We start from the raw sequence: 23,178 nt of genomic DNA, 5'->3' as shown, positions 1-23,178 counted from the left end.
CCCACCCTGTCCTTTCACTTATATTTCTTCACATCGTGCTCATGCTTTCCTCACCCTGTCACTGTGGGAAATGGATTTATAGGAAATTGGTGTGGAAAATTGGTGGTGTAATTAAGAAATAATTAACTTCTGATTGTGATGCTGTGAGTTATGATATCTGGATTGTCTCACCCTTCACATGAGACTGAAAATGGAATAAAAATTGTTTAAAACACCTCTCAATTGCCCCAAATCTGGGTCAGCAAAGGGAATAACCCACCCTGTCCTCTCACTTTTATTTCTTCACATCCTGCTCATGCTTTCCTCACCCTGTCACTGTGGGAAATGGATTTATAGGAAATTGGTGTGGAGGCCAAAAAACACTTTTAGTATATGGTAATTAAGAAATAATTAACTTCTGATTGTGATGGTGTGAGCTATGATATCTAGATTGTCTCACCCTTTACATGAGATGGAAAATAGATTATAAATTGTTTAAAACCCCCCTAAATTGCCCCAAATGTGGGTCAGCAAAGGGAATAACCCACCCTGTCCCATCACTTATATTTCTTCATAGCCTGCTAATTGGTGTGGCTAAAGCTGAGAGACAAATAAACACTTTTAATATATTGTAATTAAGAAATAATTAACTTCTGATTGTGATGGTGTGAGTTATGATATCTAGATTGTCTCACCCTTCATATAAGGCGGAAAATAGAATAAAAGTTGTTTAAAACACTTCTCAATTGCCCCAAATGTGGGTCAGAAAAGGGAATAACCCACCCTGTCCCTTCACTTATATTTCCTCACATCCTGCTCATGCTTTCCTCACCCTGTCACTGTGGGAAATGGATTTATAGGAAATTGGTGTGGAAAATTGGTGGTGTAATTAAGAAATAATTAACTTCTGATTGTGATGCTGTGAGTTATGATATCTAGATTGTCTCACTCTTCATATAAGGCTGAAAATAGAATAAAAATTGTTTAAAACAACTCTCAATTGCCCAAATCTGGGTCAGAAAAGAGAATAATCCTGTCCCTTCACTTATATTTCTTCATAACCTGCTAATTGGTGTGGCTAAAGCTGAGAGACAAATAAACACTTTTAGTATATTGTAATTAAGAAATAATTAACTTCTGATTGTGCTGGTGTGAGTTATGATATTTGTACTGTCCCACTCTGTACATGAGACTGAAAATGGAATTAAAATTGTTTAAAACACCTCGAAATTGCCCCAAATGTGGGTCAGCAAAGGGAATAACCCACCCTGTCCCATCACATTTCTTCACATCCTGCTCATGCTTTCCTCATCCTGTCCCTGTAGGAAATTGGTGTGGAAAATTGGTGGTGTAATTAAGAAATAATTAACTTCTGATTGTGATGCTGTGAGTTATGATATCTAGATTGTCTCAGCCTTCATATAAGGCTGAAAATGGAATTAAAATTTTTTAAAACACCTCGAAATTGCCCCAAATCTGGGTCAGAAAAGAGAATAACCCTGTCCTATCACTTATATTTCTTCATAGCCTGCTAATTGGTGTGGCTAAAGCTGAGAGACAAATAAACACTTTTAATATATGTTAATTAAGAAATAATTAACTTCTGATTGTGATGCTGTGAGTTATGATATCTGTATTATCTCACCCTTATATAGACTGAAAATAGATTATAAATTGTTTAAAACCCCCCTCAATTGCCCCAAATGTGGGTCAGCAAAGGGAATAACCCACCCTGTCCTCTCACATTTCTTCACATGCTGCTCATGCTTTTCCCACCCTGTCACTGTGGGAAATGGATTTATAGGAAGTTGGCGAGGTTAAAGCTGATAGACCACCTAACACCTTTAGTATATTGTAATTAAGAAATAATTAACTTCTGATTGTGATGGTGTGAGTTATGATATCTAGATTGTCTCACCCTTCATATAAGACTGAAAATAGATTATAAATTGTTTAAAACCCCCCTCAATTGCCCCAAATGTGGGTCAGCAAAGGGAATAACCCTGTCCTTTCACTTATATTTCTACATCCTGTCATGCTTTCTCTACCCTGCACTTGGAAATGGTTTAAGGAATAGTGTGGAGGCCAAAAACTACTTTTAGTATATGGTAATTAAGAAATAATTAACTTCTGATTGTGATGGTGTGAGTTATGACATCTCTATTGTCTCACCCTTCACATGAGACTGAAAATGGAATAAAAATTGTTTAAAACCCCCCTGAATTGCCCCAAAGGTGGTTCAGCCCAGGGCCCAGCCCGCCCTTACCGCTCTTGGCCGCCGGGCCGGCGCTGCCCTCGGCGGGCACGCGCGCGTGGAAGTCGCGCAGCAGCCGCAGCGCCCCCTGCAGGTTGCAGGGCTGGAAGGCGCTCGGGAAGGGCGCGCTCTGCGGCGCGCGGCGCACGCGGGAGCTGCACGCGAAGCTGCCCAGCTCGCTCTGCAACGGCGGGAAAAGCAATCAGATTATAAATTAGAAATTATCACATTAAAAATGTGATGTAAATAGTCAGATTATAAATCAATCTATATTATTATTGCTGTTATAATTATGATACTGTTATTTATATAAATAATAATATTTATGGTTATAAATAATCAGATTATTATTATTGTTGTTGTTGTTATTGTTATTATTATTAATATTATTATAATTATGCAAAAAATCAGATTATAAATCATAAATTTTCAGATTAAAAATGTGATATTAATATTCAGATTATAAATCAAATTATATTATTATTGCTATTATAATTATAATACTGTTATTTATATAAATAATAATATTTATGGTTATAAATAATCAGATTATAACATTTATTATTATTATTATTATTATTATTATTATTATTATTATTATTATTATTATTATTATTATGCAAAAATCAGATTATAAATTAGAAATTATCACATTAAAAATGTGACATAGTCAGATTATAAATCAAATCATACTATTATTGCGATTATAATCATAATACTATTATTTATATAAATAATAATATTTATGGCTATAAATAATCAGATTACAACATTTATTATTATTATTATTACTTTTATTTTTATTTTTATTTTTATTATTATTATTATGCAAAAAAATCAGATTATAAATTATAAAGGATCACATTAAAAACGTGATAGAAATAGTCAGATTATAAATCAAATTATATTATTATTGCAATTATAATTATAATACTGTAATTTATATAAATAATAATATTTATGGTTATAAATAATCAGATTATAAAATAAATTATTATTATTATAATTATTATTATATCACATTCTATCACATTACATTATATTACATTACAAAACATAACATTACATTACATCATATTATATTATATTACATAATATCACATTTATTATTATTATTATTATTATTATTATTATTATTATTATTATTATTATTATTATTATTATTATTTTAAAATTTATAATCTGATCATAGATCTTCATTTAGAGCATCACAAATCCAGGGAAATAATACTAATAATAATAATAATAATAATAATAATAATAATAATAATAATAATAATAATAATAATAATAATAATACTAATAATAAATTGATTATCCATTGATTATCCATACATTGATTATCCATTCCAATATTTATCCCATTAAATTGATTATCCATTCCAATATTTATCCCATTAAATTGATTATCCAAAATGCATAATTTATCCCATTATCCATTCCAATATTTATCCCATTAAATTGATTATCCATTCCAATATTTATCCCATTAAATTGATTATCCATTCCAATATTTATCCCATTATCCATTCCAATATTTATCCCATTAAATTGATTATCCAATCCAATATTTATCCCATTAAATTGATTATCCATTCCAATATTTATCCCATTAAATTGATTATCCATTCCAATATTTATCCCATTATCCATTCCAATATTTATCCCATTAAATTGATTATCCATTCCAATATTTATCCCATTATCCATTCCAATATTCATCCCATTAAATTGATTATACATTCCCATTAAATCGAATATAATAGATATATTATTCCAATATTTATCCCTTTAAACTGAAAACTAAGATTCCTATCCAGACCCTTAATTCTCAGTTTAATGGCATAAATAAAACAATTCACCTTTCTAAGTAAATTAATTACAAATAAATTAATATTTCTAAGTTTGCCCAGAGACCAGGAATAATTTGAATTTCTGGAAATCTGATTTTTAGGGCATTTCTTACCAAAAACATCTGGGTGGTGCTGGCCTCTGAACTCAGAGCAGGGTTGGAACTCGCCAGGAGATGGATTTGAGTCAGGAGCTGAACGTGCTTGAGGAATAAAATCAGAAAAATTTAATTTTTTTTTGAAGTTTATCACAAATCCAAAGGCACAAGAAATTCTCCTGACCACAGCAAAAATCTCTACAAAAATAATCTTAAAAGCAACAGAAAACTGAGGGGAAGTGTTAAAAGTTTATTACAGAAATTTTGAAGATATCAGAAATTTTTGGGGCAGTTTCTCAGCTTTGGTGCCAAATTCTCATCATGATCAACAGAGAAATTAATTTTTTTGCTATAAAAATATATAATTATTTCTTTAACAGAAATACATAATTATTTCTTTAACAGCAAAGATTTCTGCTCCCAGAACTGCCCATATATAAATATATAGTTTATATATTACAAATTATAATATATATATTATAATAGGTATTATAATACATATATTATAATAAAATATAATAATATAAAATTATATATTATAAAAAATACATAATTATTTCTTTAACAGAAAAGATTTCTGCTCTCAGAACTGCCCATATATAAATATATAAATGTATAACTTATACATTATAAATTATAATATATATTATAATATATAATTATATATTTTATAATATATATATTTTTAACAGCAAATATTTCTGCTCTCAGAACTGCCCATATATAAATATATAATTTATATATTACAAATTATAATATATACTAATATATATAATGTATATTATAATATGTAATTATATATTATATAATATATATAATGATTTCTTTAACAGCAAAGATTTCAGCTCTCAGAACTGCCCATTTCTGAATTTTTACCTTAAACGGCAAAAAATTTGATAAAAATGGGATTTTTATCAATTTATATTATATAATATATAATTATACATTATATAATATATATATAATTATTTCTTTAACAGGAAAGATTTCTGCTCTCAGAACTGCCCATATAGAATATATAAATAAATAATTTATATATTATAAATTATAATATAAATTATAATATATAAAATATAATATATTTAGTATAATATATATTATAATATAAAATTATATATTATAAAAAATATATAATTATTTCTTTAACAGCAAATATTTCAGCTCTCAGAACTGCCCATTTCTGAATTTTGTGTGGTGGCAGGAGGACACAAAAAATAACCCAAACTAGATGAAGAATAATACCTTAAACAATAAAAAAACTGATAAAAATGGGATTTTTCCAGCATACAAAAATGAAATTTCTCACCTGCTGCATTTGCTGCTGGAGCCGCCTCCTCTGGGCAGAGTCCAGGACAAGGCTGTGCTGGGGTTTCTCATTGGGAATTTTGCATTTTTCACTTTCCTGGGGGGCTTTGATTGAGGATTTTTTAATTCTCAGCTGCTCCAGTTGTTCCTTCACGGTCTGGTGCTGCTTGTTCAGCAAATTGGCCAGAGGCTCCTCAAACCTGAGGGAAATCACAATTTAAATGTGTAATAAAATGGAATAAATCCCGAATTTAATAATGCTTCATGTTTATATATATATAAATATATACACATATATATATACACACATATATATATTAATAATGCTTCATGTTTATTTAGAATTTTATATATATATACATATATATACACACATATATATAAATAATGCTTCATGTTTATTTAGAGTTTTATTTATATATATATATATATACATATATATACACATGTATATATATTAATAATGCTGCATGTTTATTTAGAATTTTATATATATATATACACATATATATATACACATATATATAAATAATGCTTCATGTTTATTTAGAATTTTATATATATATATACACATCTATATATATACATCTATATATATATACATATATACGCACATATATATATTAATAATGCTTCATGTTTATTTAGAATTTTATATATATATACACACATATATATTAATAACGCTGCATGTTTATTTAGAATTTTTACACATATATATGCACATATATATATGCACATATATATATTAATAATGCTGCATGTTTATTTAGAATTTTATATATATACATATATATATACACATATATATATATAAATAATGCTTCATGTTTATTTAGAATTTTATATATATATATATATACACATATATATAAATAATGCTTCATGTTTATTTAGAGTTTTATTTATATATATATACACATATATAATCACATGTATATATATATTAATAATGCTGCGTGTTTATTTAGAATTTTATATATATATACACACATATATATACATCTATATATATATACACATATATATATACACATATATATATTAATAATGCTTCCTGTTTATTTAGAATTTTTTACATATATATATACACATATATATACACACATATATATATTAATAATGCTGCATGTTTATTTAGAATTTTACACATCTATATATATACATCTATATATATACACATATATACGCACATATATATATATTAATAATGCTTCATGTTTATTTAGAATTTTATATATATATATACACATATATATATACACATATATATATTAATAATGCTTCATGTTTATTTAGAATTTTTTACACATATATATATACACATATGTATACACATATATATATTAATAATGCTGCATCTCTATTTAGAATTTTATATATATATACACATCTATATATATACATCTATATATATACATATATATATGCACATATATATATATTAATAATGCTGCATGTTTATTTAGAATTTTTTATATATATATACACATATATATACACACATATATATATTAATAATGCTTCATGTTTATTTAGAATTTTATTTATATACATATATATATACACACGTATATATATATTAACAATGCTGCATGTTTATTTAGAATTTTATATATATATATACACATCTATATATATAACATCTATATATATACACATATATATATTAATAATGCTTCATGTTTATTTAGAATTTTATATATATATATATATATATACACACATCTATATATATACATCCATATATATATACATATATATACATATACATACATATTTATTTTATTTCTTTAGAATATTGTTCATATATTTACATATATAAATTGTTATATAAACTGTATCTATATTATATATACACATATATATATACATATATACATATAAATATGTACATATTTTATGTAAATATTATATATTATATATAATATATAATATATAATATATAATATATAATATATAATATATAATATATTATATATTATATATTACATAAACTATATAAAATATATATATTTCTATATTATAAATATAAATGTATACATATATATTTCTATATAAATAATATATTAATATATATTTTATGTAGATATGATTTATGTATATTTATATATAATTAAAATTCTATTTCCCCATGGGTCAGTGTGTAGCTGGTGAGAGCCCGGCCCTGCGCACGGCCCAGCCCAGGGCCAGCCCGGCCGGCCCAGCTTTGCTGTCGCTCCCTTCCCAAACAGCCGCAGCTGCAGCTCGAGCTGCTCTGCCCCGTCAGTGAGGAGCCACCCCCTCCTCAGCTGCTGAAACCCTGCAATTGTTATCTGGGGAGAAATTACAAAAATATCCTGTGGTTTGGCTTGGAGGGAGCTTAAATTTCATCTCAGTTCACCCCCACTGCCATGGCAGGGACACCTTCCACCATGCCAGGGTGATCAAACTGCCCAACCTGGCCTTGGGCACTGCCAGAAACAGCCACAGATTCCCTGGGAAATCTGTTTTAATGAATTTAATCCCAAATATCCAAAGATTGGGGAGCTCAGCAGTTTCAGCTCCTCACCCCATCAGTTTAGGTACAAAAGGATTTTTGGGCAATGTGCTCATGGAACCATGGAATGGTTTGGGTTGAAATAGACCCAAAAACTCATCCAGTGACAAAAGCAAGGATATTTTCCACCATCCCACGTTGATCCAAGCCTTGTCCAGCCTGGGCCTGGACATTGCCATGAAGAAAAAATGGCTCAGAGCTTTCCCAACAACGCCCTGAGCTGCAGGACAGGTTTTCTCTTTGGTGGCTGCCACAGAGGCTTTTCCTCAGAGGAAATCAGGACAGAAATCAATAAATTCTCCTACCTGAGGGCCTGGGGGGTGTTGAAATTTGGCCTGGACTCTGGAACAGCTTCTCCATCTTCTGGCCTCTCATCTTTCACGCTGGAGAAGCCCATCTCACCCTGGAACTGCAGAACAGAGATTGAACTGGGGCTGAGGAAGCTCAGGAGGGTCTGATCAGCACAGAGCTCCCTTCAGGAAATCCCTAAAACCTCAGGAAATCCCTACAGGCCCTCAGGAAATCCCTACAGGCCTTCATTTCACAGAGCTCCCCCTCAGGAAATCCCTGAACACCCTCAGGAAATTCCTAAAGGCCTTCATTTCACAGATCTTCACTTCAGAAAATCCCTAAAAACCCTCAGGAAATCCCTAAAGACCCTCAGGAAATCCCTACAGGCCTTCATTTTACAGAGCTCCCCTTCAGGAAATCCCTAAAACCTCAGGAAATCCCTAAAACCTCAGGAAATCCCTACAAGCCTTCATTTCACAGAGCTCCTCCTCAGGAAATCCCTGAACACCCTCAGGAAATTCCTAAAGGCCTTCATTTCACAGATCTTCACTTCAGAAAATCCCTAAAACCTCAGGAAATCCCTACAGACCCTCAGGAAATCCCTCCAGACCTTAATTTCACAGAGCTCCCTTCAGGAAATCCCTAAATAACCTCATTTTACAGAGCCTCCCTTCAGGAAATCCCTAAAACCTCAGGAAATCCCTACAGGCCTTCATTTCACAGAGCTCCCCCTCAGGAAATCCCTGAACACCCTCAGGAAATTCCTAAAGGCCTTCCTTTCACAGATCTTCACTTCAGAAAATCCCTAAAACCTCAGGAAATCCCTACAGGCCTTCATGTCACAGAGCTCCCTTCAGGAAATCCCTAAAACCTCAGGAAATCCCTAAAACCTCAGGAAATCCCTACAGGCCTTCATGTCACAGAGCTCCCCCTCAGGAAATCCCTGAACACCCTCAGGAAATTCCTAAAGGCCTTCATTTCACAGATCTTCACTTCAGAAAATCCCTACAACTTCAGGAAATCCCTAAAACCTCAGGAAATCCCTCCAGGCCTTCATTTCACAGAGCTCCCCTTCAGGAAATCCCTAAAGAACCTCAGGAAATCCCTACAAATGTTCATTTCACAGATCTTCACTTCAGAAAATCCTTACAGGCCTTCATTTTACAGAGCTCCCCTTCAGGAAATCCCTAAAAAACCCTCAGGAAATCCCTAAAGGCCTTCATTTCACAGATCTTCACTTCAGAAAATCCCTAAAACTTCAGGAAATCCCTAAAGACCCTCAGGAAACCCCTACAGACCTTCATTTCACAGAGCTCCCTTCAGGAAATCCCTAAAGAACCTCATTTTACAGAGCCTCCCTTCAGGAAATCCCTAAAACCTCAGGAAATCCCTACAGGCCTTCATTTCACAGAGCTCTCTTCAGGAAATCCCTAAAACCTCAGGAAATCCCTACAGGCCTTCATTTCACAGATCTTCACTTCAGAAAATCCCTAAAACTTCAGGAAATCCCTAAAAACCCTCAGGAAATCCCTACAGGCCTTCATTTTACAGAGCTCCCCCTCAGGAAATCCCTGAACACCCTCAGGAAATTCCTAAAGGCCTTCATTTCACAGATCTTCACTTCAGAAAATCCCTAAAACTTCAGGAAATCCCTATAGACCCTCAGGAAACCCCTACAGACCTTCATTTTACAGAGCTCCCCTTCAGGAAATCCCTAAAACCTCAGGAAATCCCTACAAATGTTCATTTCATAGATCTTCACTTCAGAAAATCCTTACAGGCCTTCATTTTACAGAGCCTCCCTTCAGGAAATCCCTCCAGATCTGAACTTCACAGACTTTCTCTTTAGGAAATCCCTACAGACCCTCAGGAAATCTATACAGACCTTCACTCCAGGAAATCCCTGCAGACCCTCAGGAAATCCCTGCAAATCTTCATTTCAGGAAATCCCTGCAGATTTTCACTTCACAGATCTTCACTCCAGGCAATCCCTGCAGATCTTCAGGAAATCCCTACAGACCTTCATTTCACAGACTTTCACTTCAGGAAATCCCTAAAAACCCTCAGGAAATCCCTACAGGCCTTCATTTTACAGAGCTCCACCTCAGGAAATCCCTAAAAACCCTCAGGAAATCCCTACAGGCCTTCATTTTACAGAGCTCCACCTCAGGAAATCCCTAAAAACCCTCAGGAAATCCCTACAGGCCTTCATTTTACAGAGCTCCCCCTCAGGAAATCCCTAAAACCTCAGGAAATCCCTACAGGCCTTCATTTTACAGAGCTCCACCTCAGGAAATCCCTAAAGAACCTCAGGAAATCCCTACAAATGTTCATTTCACAGATCTTCACTTCAGAAAATCCTTACAGGCCTTCATTTTACAGAGCTCCCCTTCAGGAAATCCCTCCAGATCTTAATTTCACAGACTTTCTCTTTAGGAAATTCCTACAGACCCTCAGGAAATCTATACAGACCTTCCCTTCAGGAAATCCCAGCAGACCTTCACTTTAGGAAATCCCTACAAATCTTCATTTCAGAAAATCCCTGCAGATTTTCACTTCACAGACCTTCACTCCAGGCAATCCCTGCAGATCTTCAGGAAATCCCTACAGACCTTCATTTCACAGACTTTCACTTCAGGAAATCCCTAAAAACCCTCAGGAAATCCCTACAGGCCTTCATTTTACAGAGCTCCCCTTCAGGAAATCCCTCCAGATCTTAATTTCACAGACTTTCCCTTCAGGAAATTCCTACAGACCCTCAGGAAATCCCTGCAGATCTTCAATTTAGGAAATCCCTGCAGACCTTCCCCTTCAGAAAATCCCTATAGATTTTCAATTTAGGAATTCCCTGCAAATCTTCCCTTCAGGAAATCTCTGGATATCTCCACTTTAGGAAATCTCTGGATATCTCCACTTTAGGAAATCTCTGGATATCTCCACTTTAGGAAATCCCTACAGATCCTCAGTTCAGGAAATCCTGCAGATTTTCACTTCACAGACTCTCACTTCAGGAAATCCCTACAGATCGTCAGGAAATTCCTGCAGACCTTTCCTTCAGGAAATCCCTACAAATCCTCACTCCAGGAAATCCCTGTAGATCTTCATTTCACAGAGCTCCCCTTCAGGAAATCCCTCCAGATCTTAATTTCACAGACTTTCCCTTCAGGAAATCCCTGCAGACCCTCAGGAAATCCCTGCAGACCTTCCCCTTCAGAAAATCCCTATAGATTTTCAATTTAGGAAATCCCTGCAGATCTTCAGGAAATCCCTGCAAATCTTCACTTCACAGACCCTCAATTCAGGAAATCCTGGCAAATCTTCCCTTCAGGAAATCCCTGCAGATTTTCATTTCACAGATCTTCAATGCAGGAAATCCCTGCAGATCTTAAGGAAATCCCAGCAGGATTTCCTACAGACCTTTCCTTCAGGAAATCCCTACAAATCTTCACTACAGGAAATCCCTACAAATCTTCATTTCACAGACCCTCAATCCAGGAAATCCCTGCAAATCTTCAATTTAGGAAATCCCTGCAAATCTTCATTTCAGAAAATCCCTGCAGATTTTCACTTCACAGACCTTCAATCCAGGAAATCCCTGCAAATCTTCAATTTAGGAAATCCCTGCAGACCCTCCCTTCAGGAAATCCCTACAAATCTTCACTTCACAGACCTTCAATCCACCAAATCCTGGCAAATCTTCCCTTCAGGAAATCCCTACAGATTTTCATTTCACAGACTTTCACTTCAGGAAACCCCTGCAGATCTTCAGGAAATCCCTGCAAATCTTCAATTTAGGAAATCCCTGCAGACCTTCCCTTTAGGAAATCCCTACAGATCTTCATTTCAGGAAATCCCTGCAGATTTTCACTTCACAGACCTTCAATCCAGGAAATCCTGGCAAATCTTCCCTTCAGGAAATCCCTGCAGATTTTCATTTCACAGACTTTCAATGCAGGAAATCCCTGCATTTCCTTCAGGAAATCCCTGCAAATCTTCAGGAAATCCCTGCAAATCTTCAATTTAGGAAAACCCTGCAGACCTTCACTTTAGGAAATACCTACAAATCTTCCCTTTAGGAAATACCTGTAGATCTTCACTTCACAGACCCTCAATCCAGGAAATCCTGGCAAATCTTCCCTTTAGGAAATCCCTATAGACCTTCATTTTACAGAGCTCCCCTTCAGGAAATCCCTAAAGACCCTCAGGAAATCCCTCCAGATCTTAATTTCACAGACCTTCACTTCAGGAAATCCTGGCAAATCTTCCCTTCAGGAAATCCCTGCAAATCTTCCCTTCAGGAAATCCCTGCAAATCTTCAAATTAGGAAATCCCTACAAATCTTCATTTTAGGAAATCCCTGCAGACCTTCCCTTTAGGAAATCCCTGCAAATCTTCAATTTAGGAAATCCCTGCAGATTTTCACTTCACAGACCTTCAATCCAGGAAATCCTGGCAAATCTTCCCTTCAGGAAATCCCTGCAGATTTTCATTTCACAGAGCTTCACTTCAGGAAATCCCTGCAAATCTTCAATTTAGGAAATCCCTGCAGATCTTCAGGAAATCCCTGTAAATCTTCACTTCAGGAAATCCCTGCAGACCCTCAGGAAATCCCTACAAATCTTCCCTTCAGGAAATCCCTGCAAATCTTCACTTCACAGACCCTCAATCCAGGAAATCCTGGCAAATCTTCCCTTCAGGAAATCCCTATAGACCTTCATTTTACAGAGCTCCCCTTCAGGAAATCCCTAAAGACCCTCAGGAAATCCCTCCAGATCTTAATTTCACAGACTTTCACTTCAGGAAATCCCTACAAATCTTCACTTCACAGACCCTCAATCCAGGAAATCCCTGCAAATCTTCAATTTAGGAAATCCCTACAAATCTTCAATTTAGGAAATCCCTGCAAATCTTCAATTTAGGAAATCCCTGCAAATCTTCAATTTAGGAAACCCCTGCAGACCCTCCCTTCAGGAAATCCCTACAAATCTTCACTTCACAGACCCTCAATCCAGGAAATCCTGGCAAATCTTCCCTTCAGGAAATCCCTACAGATTTTCATTTCACAGACTTTCACTTCAGGAAATCCCTGCAGATTTTCAATTTAGGAAATCCCTGCAGATCTTCAGGAAATCCCTGCAAATCCTCACTTTAGGAAATCCCTAAAGACCCTCAGGAAATCCCTAGAGATCTTCCCTTTAGGAAATCCCTGCAGATTTTCATTTCACAGAGCTTCACTTCAGGAAATCCCTACAGGCCTTCACTTCAGGAAATCCCTGCAGAACTTCCCTTTAGGAAATCCCAACAAATCTTCATTTCAGAAAATCCCTACAAATCTTTAGGAAATCCCTATGGACTTCACTTCAGGAAATCCCTGCAAATCTTCAAATTAGGAAATCCCTGCAAATCTTCAATTTAGGAAATCCCTGCAAATCTTCAATTTAGGAAATCCCTACAGATCTTCATTTCAGGAAATCCCTACAAATTTTCACTTCACAGACCCCCAACCCAGGAAATCCTGGCAAACCTTCCCTTGTGCCGCTTTATTGTCACTTACTGTCTCAAACAGCTCCTCCATCAGCTCGTTCACCTCCTTTTCTGCAAGGAAAATTAAAGGGGATTATCAAAATGTCTTTTCCAAGGAACACTCAATAAATCCTGGCATAATATCAGCTCAATGGAAGGAATTGCTCTCTCAAAGGGAAATCCTCTTCCTGCAAACAGAGGACCAAAAAAAGAAAGGCCCCTGATAATTCCTTTTTTAATGCTGGGCCCAAAATAAAATCTTGAGCTGAGATTGTCTGGATTCTAAAATATCACATAAAAACTCATTTTTATATTAATAATATTTTATATATATAATATATAATATATAATATATAATATATAATATATAATATATAATATATAATATATAATATATAATGTATAATATATAATATACTATATATAATGCATAATATATGATATATAATATATAATATATAATGCATAATATAGAATAAATAATGCATAATATACAATATATAATATATAATATACAATATATAATATATACTGCATAATATACAATGCATAATGTATAATATATTATATATTATATATAATGCATTACATATATTACATATTATATATATTAGATATTATATATTTTTATCTATTTTCATATATTTTAATATATTTTATATATTTCATATATTTTATATATTTTTATATATTATACATTTTATCTCATCTAAATATATTTTATATTTATACAATTGCATATTTATAACTCACGACTAAATTTCAAGTTATGCAAATCTGCAGTAAGACCTAAAGCAAGAGTGGCTTTTTGCAAAGCCAGAAAATGATATGTTTATAAAACTAAAAATCTAATTAAATTCAAACATTCAAATCTGAACTGCCTGAAGCTTTCAGAATGTATTATCACCTAATTTCAGGTTTTATTGGCACCTAAATTTTGTTTTTCAGAGCACAGCAGCTCAGCCCAGACCCTCCCATGCACTCCCAGAGAGCCAAAAGCTCTTGAATGAAATAAATCTTAATTTCATATCCTGCAAAACAAAACAAATCCTGGCCACAGAACGATTCCCAAGGAGGGGGAAGTGCAGGGGAACTCACTGGTGATCCTGACAGCGCGGTCATTCCGGAAATCCTCCGTGTCCGGCTCGTCCAGATCCTCCAGGAAATTGTACTCGGGGTCATCGTCGTCGTCGGCTTCGTCTGCGGAAAAGGAATCGGGTTGGAATCAGGTTTGGAAGAGATTTAATCAGGTTTTGAGCAGGTTTTAATCAGGTTTTGAGCAGGTTTTAAGCAGGTTTTAATCAGGTTTTGACCAGGTTTTGATTAGGTTTTAATCAGGTTTTAATCAGGTTTTGAACAGGTTTTAATCAGGTTTTAATCAGGTTTTGAACAGGTTTTAATCAGGTTTTGAGCAGGTTTTGAACAGGTTTTGAGCAGGTTTTAATCAGGTTTTGAACAGGTTTTAATCAGGTTTTGAGCAGGTTTGGAAGAGATTTAATCAGGTTTTGAGCAGGTTTTGAGCAGGTTTTAATCAGGTTTTAATCACGTTTTGAACAGGTTTTGAAAAGGGTTTTGAAAAGGGTTTTGAGCAGGTTTTCATCAGGTTTTGAACAGGTTTTCATCAGGTTTTAATCCGGTTTGGAAGAGATTTAATCAGGTTTTGAACAGGTTTTAATCAGGTTTTGAACAGGTTTTAATCAGGTTTTGAACAGGTTTTAATCAGGTTTTGAGCAAGTTTGGAAGAAATTTAATCAGATTTTAAAAAGATTTTGAACAGGTTTTGAGCAGGTTTTGAAAAGGGTTTTGAGCAGGTTTTAATGAGGTTTTCAACAGGTTTTAATCAGGATTTGATCAGGTTTTAATCAGGTTTTGAACAGATTTAATCAGGTTTTAATCAGGTTTTGAACAGGTTTTGAAAAGGGTTTTGAGCAGGTTTTAAGCAGGTTTTAAGCAGGTTTTAATGAGGTTTTGAACAGGTTTTAATGAGGTTTTAATCAGGTTTTGAACAGGTTTTAATCAGGTTTTGAACAGGTTTTAATCAGGTTTTCAACAGGTTTTTAATCAGGTTTTCAACAGGTTTTTGAGCAGGTTTTGAACAGGTTTTGAAAAGTGTTTTGAGCAGGTTTTAATCAGGTTTTAATCAGGATTTGATCAGGTTTTTATCAGGTTTTGAACAGGTCTTAATCAGGTTTTAATCAGGATTTGAACAGGTTTTAATCAGGTTTTAATCCGGTTTGGAAGAGATTTAATCAGGTTTTGAACAGGTTTTAATCAGGTTTTAATCAGGTTTTGAACAGGTTTTAATCAGGTTTAATCAGGTTTTGAACAGGTTTTGAGCAGGTTTTAATCAGGTTTTAATCAGGTTTTGAACAGGTTTTAATCAGTTTTTGAACAGGTTTTGAGCAGGTTTTAATCAGGTTTTGAACAGGTTTTAATCAAGTTTTGTCACCATCCTGCCCCAGCACCAAGCCAGTTTTATTTATTCACTGTCACAAAGAGGAATTTTGGATTTATGGAAACAAGAACAAACCTGACAGCTCAAACTGAGCTCTGCTCATGCTCTGACCAAGTTCTCACCAAGTTCTGCTCAAGCTCTGCTCAAGTTCCAACCAAGTTCCAAGTTCTGCAATGGCCCGCCCGAATGTATTTAAGCCAGGATATGGCAATTTTAACACAAATCCATGCTGTTTTACACACCAGTGACCCTCCCAAGCTCTCCCAGGTACCTTTGTTTTCCACGTCATCATTCATCAGCAAGTTCTGCCCAAGTTCCAACCAAGCTCTCACCAAGTTCCATCCAGGTTCTGCTCAAGTTCTGACCAAGTTCTGACCAAGTTCTGCTCAAGTTCTGCCCAAGTTCTGACCAAGTTCTGCTCAAGTTCTGCTCAAGTTCTGCCCAAGTAAGTTCTCACCAAGTTCTCACCAAGTCCTCACCAAGTAAGTTCACACCAAGTTCTCACCAAGTTCTGCCCAAGTTCTCACCAAGTTCTGCTCATGCTCTGCTCAAGTTCCAACCAAGTTCCCACCAAGTTCTCACCAAGTTCTGCCATGGCCTGCCCAGGGAGGTGGTGGCATCACCATCCCTGAATGTGTTTAAGCCTGGATGCAGCAACTTTAACACAAATCCCTGCTGTTTGTCACACCAGTGACCCCTCCATCCCTCCCAGGTACCTTCGTTCTCCACGTCATCATTCATGAGCGAGTTCTGCCCAAGTTCTGACCAAATTCTGCTCAAGTTCTGACCAAGTTCTGACCAAGTTCTGCCCAAGTAAGTACTCACCATGTTCCCACCAAGTTCTCACCAAGTCCTCACCAAGTAAGTTCTCACCAAGTTCTCACCAAGTCCTGCCCAAGTCCTCACCAAGTTCTGCTCATGTTCTGCTCAAGTTCCAACCAAGTTCCAACCAAGTTCCTACCAAGTTCCAAGTTCTGCAATGGCCCGCCCGAATGTATTTAAGCCAGGATATGGCAATTTTAACACAAATCCCTGCTGTTTGTCACACCAGTGACCCCACCAGGTACCTTCGTTCTCCACGTCATCATTCATGAGCAAGTTCTGCCCAAGTTCTGCTCATGTTCTGCTCAAGTTCTGCCCAAGTTCTGCTCATGCTCTGCTCAAGTTCTGACCAAGTTCCAACCAAGTTCCGACCAAGTTCTGCCCAAGTTCCGACCAAATTCTGCTCATGCTCTGCTCAAGTTCTGCCCAAGTTCTGCTCTTGTTCTGCTCAAGTTCTCACCAAGTTCTGCTCAAGTTCTGCCCAAGTAAGTTCTCACCACGTTCTCACCAAGTTCTCACCAAGTCCTGCCCAAGTTCTCACCAAGTTCTGCTCAAGTTCTGCCCAAGTAAGTTCTCACCAAGTTCTCACCAAGTCCTGCCCAAGTCCTCACCAAGTTCTGCTCATGTTCTGCTCAAGTTCTGCCCAAGTTCTGCCCAAGTTCCAACCAAGTTCCGACCAAATTCTGCTCATGCTCTGCTCAAGTTCTGCCCAAGTTCTGCCCAAGTTCTGCCCAAGTTCTGACCAAGTTCTCACCAAGTTCTGCCCAAGTTCCAACCAAGTTCTGCTCATGCTCTGCTCAAGTTCTGCCCAAGTTCCAACCAAGTTCCGACCAAATTCTGCTCAAGTTCTGCCCAAGTTCTGCCCAAGTTCTGACCAAGTTCTGCCCAAGTTCTGCCCAAGTTCCAACCAAGTTCTGACCAAGTTCTGCCCAAGTTCTGACCAAGTAAGTTCTCACCACGTTCTCACCATGTTCTCACCAAGTCCTGCCCAAGTTCTGCTCATGCTCTGCTCAAGTTCCGACCAAGTTCCAACCAAGTTCCCATCAAGTCCTCACCAAGTTCTGCCATGGCCTGCCCACGGAGGTGGTGGAGCCACCAGCCCTGAATGTATTTAAGCCTGGATGTGGCAATTTTAACACAAATTCACGGTATTTTACACATCAGTGACCCCTCCAGCTCTATCAGGTACCTTCATTCTCCACGTCATCATTCATGAGCAAGTTCTGCCCAAGTTCTGCTCATGCTCTGCTCAAGTTCTGACCAAGTTCCGACCAAGTAAGTTCTCACTAAGTAAGTTCTCACCAAGTTCTGCCCAGGGAGGTGGAGCCACCACCTCAGAATGTCTTTAAATAAACCAGGATATGGCAATTTTAACACAAATCCCTGCTGTTTGTCACCCCAGTGACCCCGCCAGGCACCTTCGTTCCCCACGTCGTCGTCCATGAGCCCCCTCAGCCAGCGCTCCCACTCCTCGTCGTCGCCCGTGCTGGGCTCGTACATGTCGGGGGTGATGTCGGGCGCGCGCAGCTCGGCCTCCAGCTGCCCCAGGGGCACGTCCTTGAGCGGCCGCTTGGAGCGCGTGCGCAGGGCGATCAGGCCGTGCTCCTCCAGCGGCTGCGGGACACCGGCACCCGTCAGCAAGGGGATGGCACAGGGAGAGGGGAAAGGGAGAAAGGGCCGGGAAAGGCAGAATGGTCCTGAAGAACGTGCCAGGGAAAGCACAGGGCACACCAGGAAAAGCCCAGGAAAAAGCCCACAAAGTCCCCCCAGAATGTCCCAAAAAAACCCCAAAGTCCCAGGAAAAAGCCCAGGAAAAAGCCCAGGAAAAAGCCCACAAAGTCCCCCCAAAATGTCCCAGAAAAAAAACCCAGAACGTCCCAGAAAAAGCCCAGGACATCCCAGGAAAAAGCCCAGGAAAAAGCCCACAAAGTCCCCCCAGAACTTCCTTAAAAAAAAACCCAGAACGTCCCAGGAAAAGCCCAGGACATCCCAGGAAAAAGCCCACAAAGTCCCTCCAGAATGTCCCAAAAAAACCCCAAATTCCCAGGAAAAAGCCCACAAAGTCGCTCCAGAATGTCCCAGAAAAAATCACATAAACTCCCCCCAGAATGTCCCAAAAAAACCACAAAGTCCCACCAGAAAATCCCAGAAAAAAAAAAAACGGAACGTCCCAGGAAAAAACCCAGAATGTCCCAGGAAAAACCCCAAATTCCCAAGAAAAAGCCCAGGAAAAAGCCCAGGAAAAAGCCCACAGAGTCCCTCCAGAATGTCCCAGAGAAAGCTCAGAACATTCCAGAAAAAATACACAAACTCCTCCCAGAATGTCCCAAAAAAACCCCCAAATTCCCAGGAAAAAGCCCAGGAAAAAGCCCACAAAGTCCCACCAGAACATCCCAGGAAAGAAACCCACATTGCCCCAGGAAATAAACCCCAGAACATCCCAGAAAAAAACCCAGAAAAAAAAATTAAAATAAGCCCAGAAAAGAGCCCAGAAAAAAAAAAAAAAGGAAAAAAAAAAAAAAGGGGGGGGGGAAAAGGAGGGGAAAAAAGGGGGAAAAAAGGGGGGAAAAAATACGGGGGAGAAAAATAAATAAGGGGGAAAGTAAATAAAGGGGGAATAAAAAAAAAGGGGGGAAAATAAGGGGGGAAAAAAAAGCGGGGGAAAAAAGGGGAAAAAAAAGGGGAAAATGGGGGAAAAAGGTGGGGAAAAAAAGCAGGGGAAAAAAAAGCAGGGAAAAAAAGAGGGAGGAAAAAAAGAGGGAAAAAAGAGGGGGGAAAAAGTGGAGAAAAAAGGGGGAAAAAGGGAAAAACAAAGAGAAAAAAAGGGGGGAAAAAAGGGGGGAAAAGGGGAAAAAAAGGGGAAAAAAAAGGGAAAAAAGGGGGAAAAAAAGCAGAAAAAAGGGGAAAAAGCCCAGCAATTCTCTCCTCTCCATCAAATGCTGCCCACCGCGGGCAGGGTACCTGGAAGGCGTCCATGCAGGGGCTCCGCGCCAGCTCCTCGTCCACCGCGTGCAGCTTCTCCATGAAGGCGCAGTCGCGGCTGGGCCGGGCCTGGGGGGGCGGCGGCGGCCCCATGGGCACAACCTCGGCACGGACGTGTCTGGGGGGGGCGGGGGGCGCGGGCTGGGGACGGGGGAGAGGGGGTGGGTGGGACAAGAGGGGAGTTTGGGTGAGTTTTTGTGAAGTTTTGGGGATTTTTGGTGAATTTTTGGTGAATTTTTGGTGAATTTTTGGTGATTTCTCAGTGAATTTTCGGTGAATTTTTAGAGATTTTTTGGTGAATTTTTGGTGAGTTTTCGGTGAATTTTTTGGTGAATTTTCAGTGATTTTTGGTGAGTTTTTGGTGATTTTTTGGTGATTTTTTGGTTAATTTTCAGTGATTTTTTGGTGAATTTTTGGTGAATTTCTTGTGATTTTTCTGTGATTTTTGGTGATTTTTCAGTGAATTTTTGGTGATTTTTCGGTGAATTTTTGGTTATTTTTCGGTGAATTTTCAGTGAATTTTTGGTGATTTTTTTGTGAATTTCTGGTGATTTTCCAGTAATTTTTGGTGAATTTTTGGTGATTTTTTGAGGATTTTTTTGAGAATTTTTTTGTGATTTTTGGTGAATTTTCAGTAAATTTTTTGTGAGCTATTGGTGATTTTTCGGCGAATTTTCAGTGAATTTTCAGTGAATTTTTCGTTAATTTTCGGTGATTTTTAGTGAATTTTTGGTGAATTTTCAGTGAATTTTTGGTGAATTTTTGGTGATTTTTGGGTGAATTTTGGGTGAATTTTCAGTGAATTTTAGGTGAATTTTTGGTGAGTTTTCGATGATTTTACAGTGAATTTTTGGTGAGTTTTCGGTGAATTTTTGGTGATTTTTTGGTGATTTTTTCGATGATTTCTGGTGAATTTTTCGATGATTTTTGGGGAATTTTTGGTGAATTTTCAGTGATTTTTGGTGAGGTTTTGGTGATTTTTTCGTGAATTTTTGGTGATTTTTCAGTGATTTTTTGGTGAATTTTGGGTAATTTTTGGTGAGTTTTCGGCGATTTTTGGTGAATTTTCAGTGATTTTTGGTGAGCTTTCGGCGATTTTTGGTGAATTTTCAGTAAATTTTTTGTGATTTTTCGGTGAATTTTCAGTGAATTTTTCGTTAATTTTCAGTGAATATTTGGTGATTTTTCGGCAAATTTTTTATGAATTTTCGGTGAAATTTTGAGAGTGAATTTCTTGTTCTGCTTCATCAGAAATGCTTCACACAAACATGAACTTTCCCCATTATTCCCCATTAATTAACCTTTTCCCCAGCCCAGATTTGCAGTTTTACCTCGCCCGGGGCCGCCCCCTCCTCCTCGGACGAGCGCCGGCCCCGCTTGGCCCCGCGGGGCGACGACGCCGCGCTCTCCACGTCGCTCTCCAGCAAACTCTGCGGGAAAAATGCCAAAACCTCAGAAACGGCAAACAAAACCCAAAAACAGCCAAAATCCTCAAAAAAACACAAAAAAATCCCAAAAATCCAGCCCAAAAACCTCAAAAAAACCAAAAACCCAAAAAAAATCCCAAAAAACACCCAAAATCCTCAAAAAAAACAAACAAAAATCCCAAAAAACCCCAAAAACCCAAAAAAATCCCAAAAAACATCCCAAAAAAAAAACACCCACCAAAAAACCCCCAAAAAAACCAGCCCAAAAACCTCAAAAAAAATCCCAAAAAAATCATCCCAAAAATCCTCAAAAAAACAGCCCAAAAACCTCAAAAAAACATCCTCAAAAAAACAGCCCAAAAACCTCAAAAAAACATCCCAAAAACCTCAAAAAAACATCCCAAAAACCTCAAAAAAACAGCCCAAAAACCCCAAAAAAACAGCCCAAAAACCTCAAAAAAACATCCCAAAAACCTCAAAAAAACAGCCCCAAAAAACAGCCCAAAAACCTCAAAAAAACAGCCCAAAAAAACAGCCCAAAAACCTCAAAAAAACATCCCAAAAACCTCAAAAAAAATCCCAAAAACCCAAAAAAAATCCCAAAAAAACACCCCAAAAACCCCCAAAAAACATCCCAAAAACCCCAAAAAACAGCCCAAAAACCCCAAAAAACAGCCCAAAAAAACAGCCCAAAAACCCCAAAAAACCAGCCCAAAAACCCCAAAAAAACATCCCAAAAACCTCAAAAAAACAGCCCAAAAACCCCCAAAAAATCCCAAAATCCTCAAAAAAACAGCCCAAAAACCCCAAAAAAACAGCCCAAAAACCTCAAAAAAACCTCAAAAAAACCTCCCAAAAACCCCAAAAAAACCCCCCAAAAACCTCAAAAAAAATCCCAAAAACCCCAAAAAAACCTCCCAAAAATCCTCAAAAAAACACCCCAAAAAACCCAAAAAAACCTCCCAAAAACCTCAAAAAAACATCCCAAAAACCTCAAAAAAACAGCCCAAAAACCCCAAAAAAACCTCCCAAAAACCTCAAAAAAACATCCCAAATTTTCCTGTTATTTCCTATTTGTATTCACTTTGGTTTTTCAGAAATTAGGAAGAAATGTGAATATTTTTAATTAAATTAAACATCTGGAAGATGTTCTATGAAATTTTCCTAATTCTATTCACTTTGGTTTTTCAGAAATTAGGGAAATATTTGAATATTTTTAATTAAATTAAACATTTGGAAGATGTTCTATGAAATTTTCCTATTTGTATTCAATTTGGTTTTATCAGAAATTAGGGAAAAATGTGAATATTTTAATGAAATTAAACATTTGGAACATGTTATATGAAATTTTTCTGTGAAATTTTCCTATTTGAATTCACTTTGGTTTTTCAGAAATTAGGGAAAAATATGAAGATTTTTCAGGAAATTAAACATTTGGAAATTTTCCTAATTGTATTCATTTTGATTTTTTTCAGAAATTAGGAAGAAATGTGAATATTTTTAATGAAATTAAACATTTTGGAAGATGTTATATGAAATTTTCCTATTTGTATTCAATTTGGTTTTTCAGAAATTAAGAAGAAATATGAAGATTTTTCAGGAAATCAAACATTTGGAAATTTTCCTATTTGTATTCACTTTGGTTTTTTCAGA

The 23,178-nt window shown here is 36.5% G+C and overlaps 1 protein-coding gene across 1 annotated transcript in view; it reads right to left on the bottom strand.

The window, feature by feature from the left end:
• LOC135457582 (GON-4-like protein) overlaps positions 1–23,178 on the bottom strand; it is a 64,530-nt gene that overhangs the window by 18,818 nt on the left and 22,534 nt on the right. Inside the window, exons 8-16 of the mRNA XM_064732290.1 lie at positions 21,430–21,528; positions 20,078–20,239; positions 18,535–18,730; positions 14,938–15,039; positions 13,871–13,911; positions 8,331–8,434; positions 5,488–5,686; positions 4,200–4,286; positions 2,246–2,414 (exon numbers count right to left, since the gene is read on the bottom strand). Coding sequence (XP_064588360.1) covers positions 2,246–2,414; positions 4,200–4,286; positions 5,488–5,686; positions 8,331–8,434; positions 13,871–13,911; positions 14,938–15,039; positions 18,535–18,730; positions 20,078–20,239; positions 21,430–21,528 — 1,159 coding nt within the window. The remainder of the gene's footprint in view (positions 1–2,245; positions 2,415–4,199; positions 4,287–5,487; positions 5,687–8,330; positions 8,435–13,870; positions 13,912–14,937; positions 15,040–18,534; positions 18,731–20,077; positions 20,240–21,429; positions 21,529–23,178) is intronic.

Source organism: Zonotrichia leucophrys, chromosome 25 (assembly GCF_028769735.1).
Source record: "Zonotrichia leucophrys gambelii isolate GWCS_2022_RI chromosome 25, RI_Zleu_2.0, whole genome shotgun sequence".
NCBI lineage: Eukaryota > Metazoa > Chordata > Aves > Passeriformes > Passerellidae > Zonotrichia > Zonotrichia leucophrys.
This window is presented reverse-complemented; position numbering and strand designations above follow the sequence as displayed.